This window comes from Balaenoptera musculus, chromosome 2 (genome assembly GCF_009873245.2).
Source record: "Balaenoptera musculus isolate JJ_BM4_2016_0621 chromosome 2, mBalMus1.pri.v3, whole genome shotgun sequence".
In the NCBI taxonomy this organism is placed as follows: domain Eukaryota; kingdom Metazoa; phylum Chordata; class Mammalia; order Artiodactyla; family Balaenopteridae; genus Balaenoptera; species Balaenoptera musculus.
The window spans coordinates 163,432,826-163,445,574 of NC_045786.1; the positions used below are offsets into that span (position 1 = coordinate 163,432,826).

Genomic DNA, 12,749 nt, shown 5'->3' on the forward strand with positions numbered 1-12,749 from the left:
TATGTAGGTCCATTTGATAGTATCTGTAAATTCCTGAGGTTCTCTTCACTTTTCTTCATTCTTTTTTCTTTTTGCTCCTCTGACTTGATGATTTCAAATAACCTCTCTTCAATTTGCTGATTCTTTCTTCTGCTTGATCTTGTCTGCTGTTAAACTTGGCTAGTGAGTTTTTCAGTTCAGTTATTGTATTTTTCAGTTCTGGAATTTCTGTTTGACCTTTTAAAATGATTTCTATCTCTTTTTGATGTTCTCATTTTGTCCATGCATTATTTTCCCGATTTCTCTTAGTTATCGGTGTTCTTGTCTGACTCATTGAGCACCTTTATGACAGTGGTTTTCAATTCTTTGTCAGGCATCTCATAGATCTGCATTTCTTTAGGGTCATTTTCTGGAGTTTTATTTTGTTCCTTTGATTGGATCATGTATGCCTGTTTCTTTGTATGCCTTCTGATGTTGCTGTTGTTGTTTTGAGACTTGGGCATCAGATAAAGCAACCACATTTCCAGTTTTTATGGACTGGCTTTATGCAGACCTCTACCAATCTGCCCAATTAGAGATTCCAGGACCTCTGAAATCTTTTCTGAGGATGTGCCTTCTCTGGCTTGTTCTGTGCTTTTAGTTGTCTCAAATCCCCTAAACTGCTTATCCCTGCTTCTTCTCAGAAGCCCATAAGCTCTTGCTGCCACTGGCATCTGCCTGCAGAACTGCAATTCTAATGTGCTGCAGTGATCATATCTGTTTTCAGCAGTTTCCAAACAAGGCTGCCAGTTCCATCAGTGCTTTCAGTCAAGCGAGACAGATTCCAGTCTGTCAGGCAGCCCCTGGTCTTGCCAGAACATTGGATGCACTGTTAGCTCTTTTGTTTCTGTCCTGAGGGAGGATCCTTGGTGTGGGAAGTTTCCTTCAAGTTGTGCTGCACTAAGTCAAATAGGAGGAGAGGCATGGATGTATGTGCAAAATGTTGCAAGTTTTTCTATCCCTTTTGCTGGAATCCCTTCTTGGTTTTAGCTTGGTTTGGGTGCTGTAGCTTCTCAACAGGCCTGTAGAGTTCTTGCAAAGGTATGCTGGTTTGTATATTGCTATCTTTGTGGTTCTGGGGGAAAGTGAGGGTCTGAAACTTCCTAGCCTGCCATCTTGTCAATATTACTCCCCCTTTTCAGCAGTTTCCAAACAATGCTGCATGTCGCATCAGTGTTCTGAGTTAGGCAAGACAGAAACCAGTCCCTTGAGCAGCCCCCAGACAAGCCAGAATGTTGGACACAAGGCCCACTCTTCTGTCTCTATTCCAAGGGAGGATCCCTGGTGTGGGAGGTTTCTTCCTGGTTGTGCCATGCTAAATTGAATGGGGGCAGGACAGATGGGCACACACTGCAAATTTTCCCACCCCTTTGTTAGAATCCTTTTTTGGTTTTATGTTGGTCTGAGTGCTGTAGCTTCTCAACTGGTCTCTAAAGTTCTTGTAAAGGTACTCTGATCTGTATATTGTTGCTAACTCAGTGCCTCTGTGGAAGAGCAATGGCCTGAAGCTTCTTAGTCTGCCATCTTGCTGAGCCAGAATTCTTCTTTTTAATGAAGGTGAAGTTCTCTTTTTCTTTTATGGTTATTGTTTTTTTAGTCTTGTTTTAAAATGCTTTCCCACACTGAGTTCAGAAAGATATTCATTTTTTTCCCTCTAAAAGTTTTGATATTTAAATTAGTAATCTGTCAGGACTTGAGCTTGATGTATGTTGCAATGTGGGGATATATTTCAACAGTTTCCATATGTATAACCAAACTTCCCATCCCATGTTGAGCAGTCTCTTATTTCCCCCTGTGATGTCACTTTGGCCTCTATCAATATTCTAGATTTGCATGGGTCTACTTGTGGGCTATTTTATCCCGTTGGTCAATTTGTCTATTCCTGGGCCAAAACTGCATTACCAAAATTGTTACAACTTTTAAAATAGTGTTAATATCTGGTAATACAAGTCCCTCCCCCTTATTCTTCTTCAGAAGTGTCTTGGTTACTCTTGGTCTTTTGTTTTTCCATGTATAATTATTTTTTTTCTTTTTGCTTTACTTAAAAAATTTTTTAATTGAGGTATAATTGACATATACCATATATATTTTAGAGTCAACTTAAACTCCACAACAAATCTTGGGATCTTGATTAGAGTTGTATTAGATCTACAGATTAATTTAAGGAAGAATTGATATTAATAGTCAAGTTTTCTTGTCCACAAGCATGTTTATGTTCATTTCTTTATAAAGTTTTAAATGTCCTTCAGTGAAGTTTATAATTTTCTACATATAGGTCTTAGAAATCTTAGATTTATTCTTAGGTACTTTATAGTTTTTGTTTGTGTATTTCTGTTTTGTTTTGCTTTGTTTCTGCTATTGTAAATAGTGTCTTAAAAATGTTTTCAAATTTATTGTTGATCGTGTGCAGAAATGAGATTGACTTTACCTCCTGCCTAGTTTAACTTTAACTCCCATCTTGTTTTAGTAATTTGTATGTATCTTTTAGATTTTCTATATAGACAATCAGATCTTCTGCAAGTAAATAGATTTTGTTCGCTACTTTTTAATATTCATGCCTTTGATTTCTTAATTTTTTTTCTTTGTCTTATTGCATTCCCCTCTGTATACTTTTTCACTTCTTAATAATTTCTTGGTAGAACTCCAAGAAACTGTTGTATTGTGGTTAATACAAACCCCTGCCTTTTCCACAGTTGAATGTGGAAAAGAACATTTGATAATGCTGAACTGGTCACATGTTGAATTCATAAGCACAAAGCTCAAGCAATCATATTGGATTACCTTAGTCAATTCATTCTCCCATCTTCCTAGGCAACTATTTTACTCTGTTCTCTCCTTCCTCAACCCCTCAACATTCCTCCTCCATCCTCACTAGTAAACAATAACTTTGATTTTTGTTGAGAAAATAGAAGATAAATTCCCACACCTTCCATTACCATAGCTACCCACCTGCCTACCAGCTTTTGAACCCGAAAATCCTTCCTTCCTCCCGTTACTATAGAACAACTGTCTGTGCTCCTAAGGCCAATCTCTCCACTAGTTCATAGACCTCATCTTCTCTCACCTCTTTAGAAATGTCACTCCAGCAATTTCTTTTCTCTCTTTCCTGCATCGTCAGCTTTTCCTCTCTACCAAATAAGTCCCATAAGCACACAACGTAATTCCTCCTATCTTTAAAAAAACTCTTCTTTTGACCTTTCTTTCTTCAAACACTGCTACAATTCCGTGCTCCGCTTTTCAGCAAAACTTTGCAAAAGATTTGTTTGTATTCACTGTCACTAATTCCTCTCCTCTCATTCTCTCTTCATCAGGCTTTCCACCTCCCTGACCATCAGAGTGACTCTGTTCTTTACTTGATGTATAATCACTCAGCATAGAGCAAGTGAATGATTTACATCTATACTATAGTGTGAAGTTTCATACACACCTGATTACCATAAGCATACAGAAAATGGCTTCGTGGGTGGAATATCATTCCAACAGGAGAAGAAAATGATGAAGGAAATAAGAAAAGTGGAAATTTTTGTATTAATCTCGGTTTGTTGTTTTTTAGGATCCTCACAGAGACAGTGGTTTTTTTCTAGAAATAGATAAACAAAGCAGAAGCAAATCATAAGGATTTTTCCACCAATAGTACTAGTCTATGTTACAATTTTTAGAGTTTCCTGTTACTTGGATTTGGATTAAGATAGGCACAAAACCATTAACACAGCATAGAATTGGAAGGATTAGCAACTACTTGTATCTCTTTACTCTGCGTCCCCCCACCATATATGTCCATTTTATAGATGTTGAACATGAAGAAAAGGAGATTAAATAATTTTCCCATTTATTATTTAATAATAATAATTTAATTATTATTATTAAATAATAAATGTCATGGGGGGATTTATTGTAGAATCATTACTGAACTCAACAGACTCCAAGGCCCATGCTCATAACTATAATGTCAAACTACTTTTTAAAAGTGTGGATGCCTAGGCCACACTCCAATTCTGTCAGATCATGATTTTGAAGGGGATCAGAATATGCACCCCCAAGGCATGCCACTTTGGTATAAAGATTATTTTAAGCTGAAGATATTTGAGATTCAAGAGATGCAGACAAAATCCTTCCACTATCTGACTAAAAGCAGCAACTTCTGGGATAAAAGGCTGCCATTAATTCCTCTTCAGAGCAGATCGACTCCCAGAAGGCAGAATGTGAACAAAACCTACCCCAAATCCCTTCCCAGGGGAGTTTTATGGCCCTGAAGGAGCCGGAAAGACCACGCATACCTGTACAAACAAACATCACAAACTTCCTTATCTCCTGTTTGTTCTCCTGTAAACCATTATCTTTTCATTTGTTTTCCCTTAAGTACCTTTCTCGCTCAACCCCTTAAACTATTAAGATGGCATATAACCTCCAAATTTTAACTACCTTTTGAATTATTCATCACTGACTTTCACCCACACGTATGTGCACTGCATGCATAAATAAATTGTTTTCTTTTCTCCTGTTAATCTGTCTTTTGTCAGTTTAATTTGCAGGGCCCCAAAAATTGAACATAAGAGGGTAGAGGAGAATTATTTTTTTTCTCCCCTAAAATCATGAGGCTAGGGCTAGTTCCACTTTTTGTTCATTTAAACTAACCATTTTACAGACACTTAAATTTATATAGACCAAACTCAGCTTACATTCTCCTGAAGAATAAGCAAAGAAGCATTACTACACAAACAGTGCTGTATTTTCCATTTTCATCAAACAAACTGAATGACAATAAGAGGCAAGACATCTATAAAGTATCAAACTATATTGTTAACCATAAATAATTTCACTGTAGCCAATTTTATCACCTTCTATTGTCAAAGATAAAAAGAACTTGGAAATAAGTTTTGCAAAGGTAAATTTTCACTACTGTGGTGTCAAGAGCAATCACCTCTGGGCTATAAGGCCTACCTGGTTATGGAAGAGGTAGACTCCAGAACTTTGTTCTTGGTCAACAAGAAATGTTACCACAGTTGAAAGAAGAGTTTTCATTCCTTTTGAAATGGGGGGTAAGCAAGGTAACCATTCAAGAAATGGTTCTTTACTATAAAAACAAGAGCTTGCCTACAAAAAGAGAAAGGAAAAGTTAATGCCATTCTTGAACTATAAAAGTCCTAATTAGTTCTTGTAGGCAAATAAACTAATGAACAACACTAATTGTGTTGTCATGACTGGCCACAAATAATAGTGATATATCTTTAATGCCTGTGCTTCTCTTCTGGGGGATATGCATCCCTTTCTGGCATGAATTGTTTTTCTAGAACCACTGTGTGGGTCTAGATTTAACATAATTAGGTAATTACCATTAAATCTAAGTACAGGCACCACTGGGAGCAAAGAGTGATTGTTAAGCTTTTGAGTCTATAGAATTGCCATTTTTTAGATTAATAACAACCTGTGAAATCATGAACAATAAAATTTCTTACTTTTTAAAATATTTAATACCATACCTCACTTAGGGTCCTGTTTCTCTCAAAGGTGATAGTAACATAATCAACTATAAAATATAAAGGTACAGAAATTATAAGTAGCATCTATATTTTTAAACGTATCACTAATTAAATGATACAATTTAATTGTATCATTTACAATACAATCTTCTTGCACTTACAACAGGGCATGCCTATTGTATCAGATTTAAACTAATTTTCCCCCCAGTTTTAGGCCATTAACTTATACAAAACAAACCTATCTTTATATTTAATTCTGTTTTTATTTTATTTCATTTTATCTAATCTATATATGCTAGCTATGTTGACAAAAGCTTATTAATAGTTCTTTAACTAAAATTTACCTTCAAAATGTTCTCTGTTAGCAAAACATCTTTCATTATACCACAGTTTTCCTTTGATGTAGTCAACCTACATAAATAAACAAAAATGTCATTTAGGCAATATGTAGCCTTAAGATGTAAAAATAGAAAAACTTATAAGAAATTTTAAAAGTTCAATAGTTCAGGAATGTGAGGCAAATAAAAGAAGAAAAACTGTATGGCAGCAAAATAAAAGTTCGTGGAATGAGGACAAGAAACAAGAATATGCTTTTTGAACAACACACAAAAAAGGAATAGAAAGAAATTTCGCATGATTGGCATATGTTAATGGAAGACGCTACTCTCTATGAGCTGTCTTTCCGAGGCTCTCAGGAGCTGCTGATCTTTCATTACAGTTAAAATGGGTCACATGCTTATCTTTTATTCTCCTTCAGCTGCAGCTAGGTTTAAGGAGACTTCCCAGAGGCCTGACAGCAGCAAGAAGCAATAAGAAAAAAAGCCACAAAAATACAGGTTTTGAAAAACTGGTCATATGGGAGAAGCTTCCAAGAAGGTGAGATTATATATGTTGGATATGAATTACATGCAAGAATTTGAGACGGTTTTGTAATAGGTGTCAATGAAAAAATGTTGCCTGCCATATCAGTGAACAGAGGATGTTACAGCCATCAAGCCACTACAGCCGCTCTGATGGTGAGCCCTGCGGGGACTCAGGACAGAGACAAATGAGCTGCCCACTGCCAAGCCCTCAGTCACTGCAGCCGCCCCCCAGGGATGCACCCTGAGGAGACTCAGGATGACAAAGCACAGGATACTGGTCCCAGATAGCTGAGGTGCACATCAAAGGAATGATTTCAGGGAGCCCAGACTCTTGCATCTTCCCGTACATAGAAAAAGGACTAAATTCCTTAACTTGAGATATCTGGTTTTCTTTAATTAACAGTCATCTTTTGATGTTCCGACTACCTGGTCTTTGTTGCAAAAACTCCTAAATATCCTCCTCCTCCCTTACCTCTTAGGAGCAGTCTCTCAGAGCTATCTGAGAGTCTGTGTCCCAGGCTTATGTCCTCAGCTTTTAGGTTGTGTATTTTTTTTTTTAGTCAACATAGGCAGATTCTGACTCTCATATTATTGTTGAGACAAAAGGAAGACCTTCTTACATTTTTAAAGACCAGTAATAAAATCTGCATAATCTGTGCATTAAAAGCCTTTAAAATGTTCTAGAATAGATTGTGGTGATGCTTGCACAACTCTGTGAATATACTAAAGGCCATTGAATTGTACACTTTAAGTGGGTGAATTTTATGCTATGTGAATTATATCTTGATAAAACTGCTGAATAAACAAAAAAGCCTTTTAAAATGGAGTGGACAATAATTTATTTGAATTTCAACCTATGGTTTTATATCAAATGAGCCTTTTGAGTTCTCATATAAATCTTCAGTTTTTCAGGATGCCATAATTATCATGATTCTATCTGGGCAATTAGTATAGAATCTTTATCGGGCCCTGATTCCTTTTTTACTCTTTAGATTCCTTTTTTTTTTTTTTTTTTTCCCTACCTGGAATAAAACCCGTAATAGTCCAGTGAATATCCTTGGGGATAATTTAATCTGATCAGGCTGACTTTATTCCAAGGATGAGCTCATGCCCCAGGCCTGATTTAGAGTCACAAAGATGGGTCAGGAATACACACAGGATCCAACTCAGGTTAATGAGTCGGCCCTGAGGCTTGCTAGAACCACGGGGAAAGAGATACTTTATTCCTGTGGGGAGTGCTAAACTGATGGCACATAAACCTGGTGGCTATTCTTCCTGACAATTGGAGAAAACCCACTGAGAATGAAGCTAATGTAGAGGAAAGCAGACTCAAATGCTCAGAAGACAGGGTCGGACGGACATCTGTTAGGCACTAAATCCAGTCATGTCTGGAAGCTGGATTCATTCACTCCTTGAATTCCCTGTTCACATGAGCCAACAACTTCCTCTCCTTCGCTAAAATCAGTTTTAGTTTGGTTTCTGTCATTTGCCTTCAGAAGTTTCTGACTATCTGTTTGGGGAGAAAACCCAGCTTTTTTTTTTTTTTTAAAGTTGCTACTTTGATTCTGAACCAGGCTGAGGTTTTTCTTATGTAATGTTATTTAATCACTTCACCTCTAAGAGGTAGATATTGTCATGCCCATCTTAAAATGAAGAAATTGAGGCCCAGAGAGGTATATGACTGCTCAAAGTTCCATGCTGCATGGCTACTAAGCTTGTCCAAGACTGGACTCCTGTCCGTCTTCATTTATTCACTCATGGATTCTGCAAATATTTATTGAGACAGCCTATCTACAAGGCAGCCTAATAATAGCATACAATAGTAAATAGGATAGTTCTTGACATGAAACCTAAAGTCTGATGAGGTTAGTCCAAGTATCCATCAATAGGAGACAGGCTAAGTAAACTCTGGTTAAGTTCACACAATGGAATATTTGCAGCTATAAAAAAAAAAGAAGGGCAGGCTTAGGTCTGGTAAAAAGCACAAACAAGGTTCCTGCCTCACTTACAGCTTACATTTCTAGTTCTGTCTTTATTTCTGGCATCCCACTCCTTCACGGGAGTCTCTGGATAGTAAGCTCTCCTGATGTCTTATCTGTGACAATTCTTTTCTTCACCCTCATTCTTGAATGATATAGTTTAGCTAGGTTTGGAACTCTCTCTTGACAGTTTTCTCCCTTGCTCTTTTTGATGTAAATCAGTTTTGCCTACCTGGCCTTCCCAGTTCTCAGCTTCACATTTCTTCCAATCAGTACAGCAAGAAGTCAGTTCCTTTTGTTTCCTGAGAAATAAGTGCCCCTTTGCTTTAGACAGTCTGAGTGAGTGTGCGTGTGTATGCACAGGTGAGTGTGTGCCCACAGGCCTGTATGAGGACAGAATGGGGAGGAGACATGGCAAAAGGCTAGAAATGCTCATAATTTTGTTGTGCTTTCCAAACTAAAGCATGCTTATATGTTGATGGGAATGACTTAGTTGAATCTCAGAACTTGACCTTGTAACAGAGAGGGGAGGTAACTGATGGAACAAAATCCAGAATCAGAGCTGTAGAATCAGAGTTTACATGGTACTTGTATCAAATTAGAAAGAGCACCCCGGGACTTCCCTGGTGGCACAGTGGTTAAGAAACCGCCTGCCAAGGCAGGGGACACGGGTTCGACCCCTGGTGCAGGAAGATCCCACATGCTGCGGTGGAGCAACTAAGCCCGCGCTCCACAACTACTGAAGCCCGCATACCTAGATCCCGTGCTCCGGAACAAGAGAAGCCACCGCGTGAGAAGCCCGCGCACCGCAACGAAGAGTAGCCCCCGCCCCGCTCGCCGCAACTAGAGAAAGCCCGCACGCAGCAACGAAGACTCAGTGCAGCCAAAGATAAATAAATAAAATAAATAAATCTATAAAAAATGAAAAAGAAAGAGTGCCCCTTTCTCCAGGTAGGCACAGACCCACACGGAGGTGGGGGGTAAGCGGACTGGGGAGTCAAGTGTTAGCCATATTTCGGCTCTATCTTTTCAACTGGGTGTCCTTGTGCAGAACGCACTGAACAACCACAGCAATCCTGGACAGAACATATAAAGATGGGGTGGGGACCACCTCAGAGACAAAGAAGGGGCATTTCCTCCTTTGAAACAGAAGGGGATATCATTGCTTAATGGTTATTGGAAATACGTGTTTTTAGCTCAAACTGTAAATAATATTATAGTATCAGCAATAATAATCTATATTATGAATTCTTGTCTTGCACCTCATCTCTTAGGTCACTAAGGAAACACATATATTTTAACCAACCCTTGGAAACTGAAAGCTTCTTACCCTTTCAAAACCACAGAAGTCTGCCCTTGAGAACTAGAAGAAAGAAAAAAAGGAATTTTAATCTTTGCTTGTAAATCAGAAGGCATAACAAAACAGCAATTTAAATTATACTAAAGGAGATGATGTTTTTTACATCCCAGCAGTTAGGAGTATCAAACACTAAAACCAGCTTCTTAAGTAGTTTGCACCGTGTCTTGGAGATTTCCCCCTCAGTCTTTGCCTTGTTTCACCATTTGATTAATTTATTTATACTTTAACTTAATTCCAGAAAGGATCTGAGACCAAAACCCCACCTTTTAATGATTTAAATGGAGGAGTTAGGAAGTGTATAGGAAGAAACTAGGTCGGCCACCGACTGGGGTTTAGGAAGGCACATCCTTATCCCACTATTTTCTTCATGGCCACTCTGTCTTCTGCCCAGCCCAGTACAGCCCCTAGACCAGGCCCCCAGGATGTACAGCCCACACCTAATTCTCTGTGCTTTGACCTCAGGTCACGCTCCTGGCTGTTTCAACTCTCTTCTTTAGCAACCACATGATAAGCACATAAAAGGCCAGATCTATTAGCTGTCTGAGCAACAAATGATACTTTCTTAGAGATAATGAGGAAGAAGGAAGGTTGTGAATATTCGTGAACCTTGAAAAAAGGTAATAATTACCATGTATAAGAAATAACTATTTCTTAACCAATACAATCATCCCTTCTACACTTCCCCAATCTTTTCTCCTACTGTTCCTAAGTCTTTATTACTGTTCTTATTTCTGTTGAGGTCATTTTGAGAGCTATTTATTAACATATTTAAGAATTGATTTCCCTTCTCTCAATCCCAAAACTTACTTTTAATTACTTTATTTATGTATTTATTAATGTCTCTTTTCAATGCTTTATTTTGGAGCAGATGGGAGTGACAAAGCAGAAGCTGAGGAAGCGCTTTAAAACAAAAAACATGGTGTTGAAGTTTTGATATAGCCATTTAAGAATAAAAAGAAAAAACTCATCAGAAGGACATAATTTTAATTTATGTTATTTTGTAATACTATATCTGGCTTTTTGTACCTTAAAGCATTTTGGGAACATATATGACTATTTATAAGTATATAGGGTATTTTCTATATGAATTATTTGAAACGTCTCATAAATTTGTATAGCAATAAAGCTAGCACCATTTCCAAATGATATATTCAACACTATAAGGCAAAGGAAAAAGTCACTATATTACGCTTTTACGTTTTTTAAAAGGAAGAAGCATTTTGGTTCTAAGATACACCACACATAACTCAAGTATCCACTATTTCTACTTTATGTCACAGAAGATATTTAAGGTTAATTATTAGTTACAGAGCAATTCACCTACCATTAAGACAGAGGAGGATGGATAGCGAAGATCTCCACTTATAAAAAGACCCAAAGAGGTGAGGATAACTAAAAAATGATTTGTTAAAACCATATCCACCATGGAAAGCTCTGTGTGTTCTAAAGGAAGAAATCATACCATGGGTTAAAAAGTAAGGAAAAAGTGACGTCCTCAGCAAAGCAAAGACATTTCATAAATATCCATCAAGTGTTGATGTAAAGGAAATGCTGAAGATGAAGGCACTGTTAGAGGAATTACCTTCTCCAACTTGGGAATAGACCATGTCTGTCAGGTTATACCACGTGGTATCATCATAATTCCAAAATCCAGAAAAGCTGAGGCCTATGTAAACACCTACCATGAGAGAAAAGGGAAATTAAGGCAACACAACTTTGCAAAGTGAGTAACCAACTCCTAAGGTGCTAGGTCTTTAGTGGGCAGAGCCTGCATCTGCCCCACCTTCCAGCCCACTCTCCACCCCTGCCTCAACTCCCCTCCCTCAGTTTGAATCGCACTTCCCCCACCACTGGAAGATAAAGTAACTTGGGTTACACCACAGGAGTTTAGCCAACCATCTAATTATTAAGGATTTTGTTTTGTATTGAAGGGGATCAGAATATTCCACCCCCAGAATATGGCACTTTGGCATAAAGATTATTTTGAGCTGGAGGCAACTGAGAATCAACTGATGCAGGAAGAGTTCTGTGCCTCCCCTTGCCTGCCTAAAAGCAGGGCATTTTCTAACCACCTCACTCTGTATCAGGAAGAGAAGAGAGAGCAATCTTATCACCAGAGACAGGGAGTTGACACCAAGATGAGTTTGCATAAACAGACTTTACTAGAATAACTCTTATCTCCCATTAGTCCACCCACATATTCCCTTGTCACTTCTCCACAATTTCTTGTCCCTTGAGGCCTAGACTCCTTTCCTTTGTTAAGATGGTATATAAGCCCCCAAGTTTAACCACTTCTTTGAATTTCTTTTCTGTGAACTCTCGTGAATATAAATATTAATAAAAACTGCATGTCTTTTCTCCTGTTAATGTCTTTGTTAATTTGTAGGCCCCCAATCATAACCTAAGAGGGTACAGGAAGAGCTTTTCCTCCCTGAAGTATCCTTCTAAGCAAAAATATGTTCCTATTTCAAGAATACAATTATAGTCAACAGTACAAAAACTCCAAAGAAGAAAATTAAAATGTGAACCCCAAGAGGGAAGAAAGTATGTTTGATTTACTTATAAAGTGATTTACTTTAATATTTGTGATTTTAAAAATAGAAAAAAAAACTGTTAATATGAGAATATTAAACCTATTAAAACGTATGAGAACTTATTAAAAGGAGACTGAGCATGTTGGAAATACTGAAAGCGCTTTGCTCCTTGATCTCACCTTTCCTTGGCCATAGCTAGGAATGCTTAGAGTCTTTTGTGTTTTATTTATTTTTAAAATTCTTATCTATTTATCTTTTTTAATATTTGTTCTTTTTCTTTTTTAATGTTACATGGAGCTTTTTATTTATTTATTTATTTATTTATGGCTGTGTTGGGTCTTAGTTTCTGTGCGAGGGCTTTCTCTAGTTGCGGCGAGCGGGGACCACTCTTCATCGCGGTGCGCGGGCCTCTCATTATCGCAGCCTCTCCTGTTGCGGAGCACAGTCTCCAGATGCGCAGGCTCAGTAGTTGTGGCTCACGGGCCCAGTTGCCCCGCAGCATGTGGGATCTTCCC

General features: G+C 38.0%; 1 protein-coding gene across 1 annotated transcript in view; it reads right to left on the reverse strand.

The window, feature by feature from the left end:
• CATSPERB (cation channel sperm associated auxiliary subunit beta) overlaps positions 1–12,749 on the reverse strand; it is a 146,168-nt gene that overhangs the window by 87,803 nt on the left and 45,616 nt on the right. Inside the window, exons 8-15 of the mRNA XM_036839547.1 lie at positions 11,283–11,378; positions 11,025–11,143; positions 9,671–9,703; positions 5,843–5,909; positions 5,499–5,545; positions 4,960–5,112; positions 4,438–4,440; positions 3,446–3,598 (exon numbers count right to left, since the gene is read on the reverse strand). Coding sequence (XP_036695442.1) covers positions 3,446–3,598; positions 4,438–4,440; positions 4,960–5,112; positions 5,499–5,545; positions 5,843–5,909; positions 9,671–9,703; positions 11,025–11,143; positions 11,283–11,378 — 671 coding nt within the window. The remainder of the gene's footprint in view (positions 1–3,445; positions 3,599–4,437; positions 4,441–4,959; positions 5,113–5,498; positions 5,546–5,842; positions 5,910–9,670; positions 9,704–11,024; positions 11,144–11,282; positions 11,379–12,749) is intronic.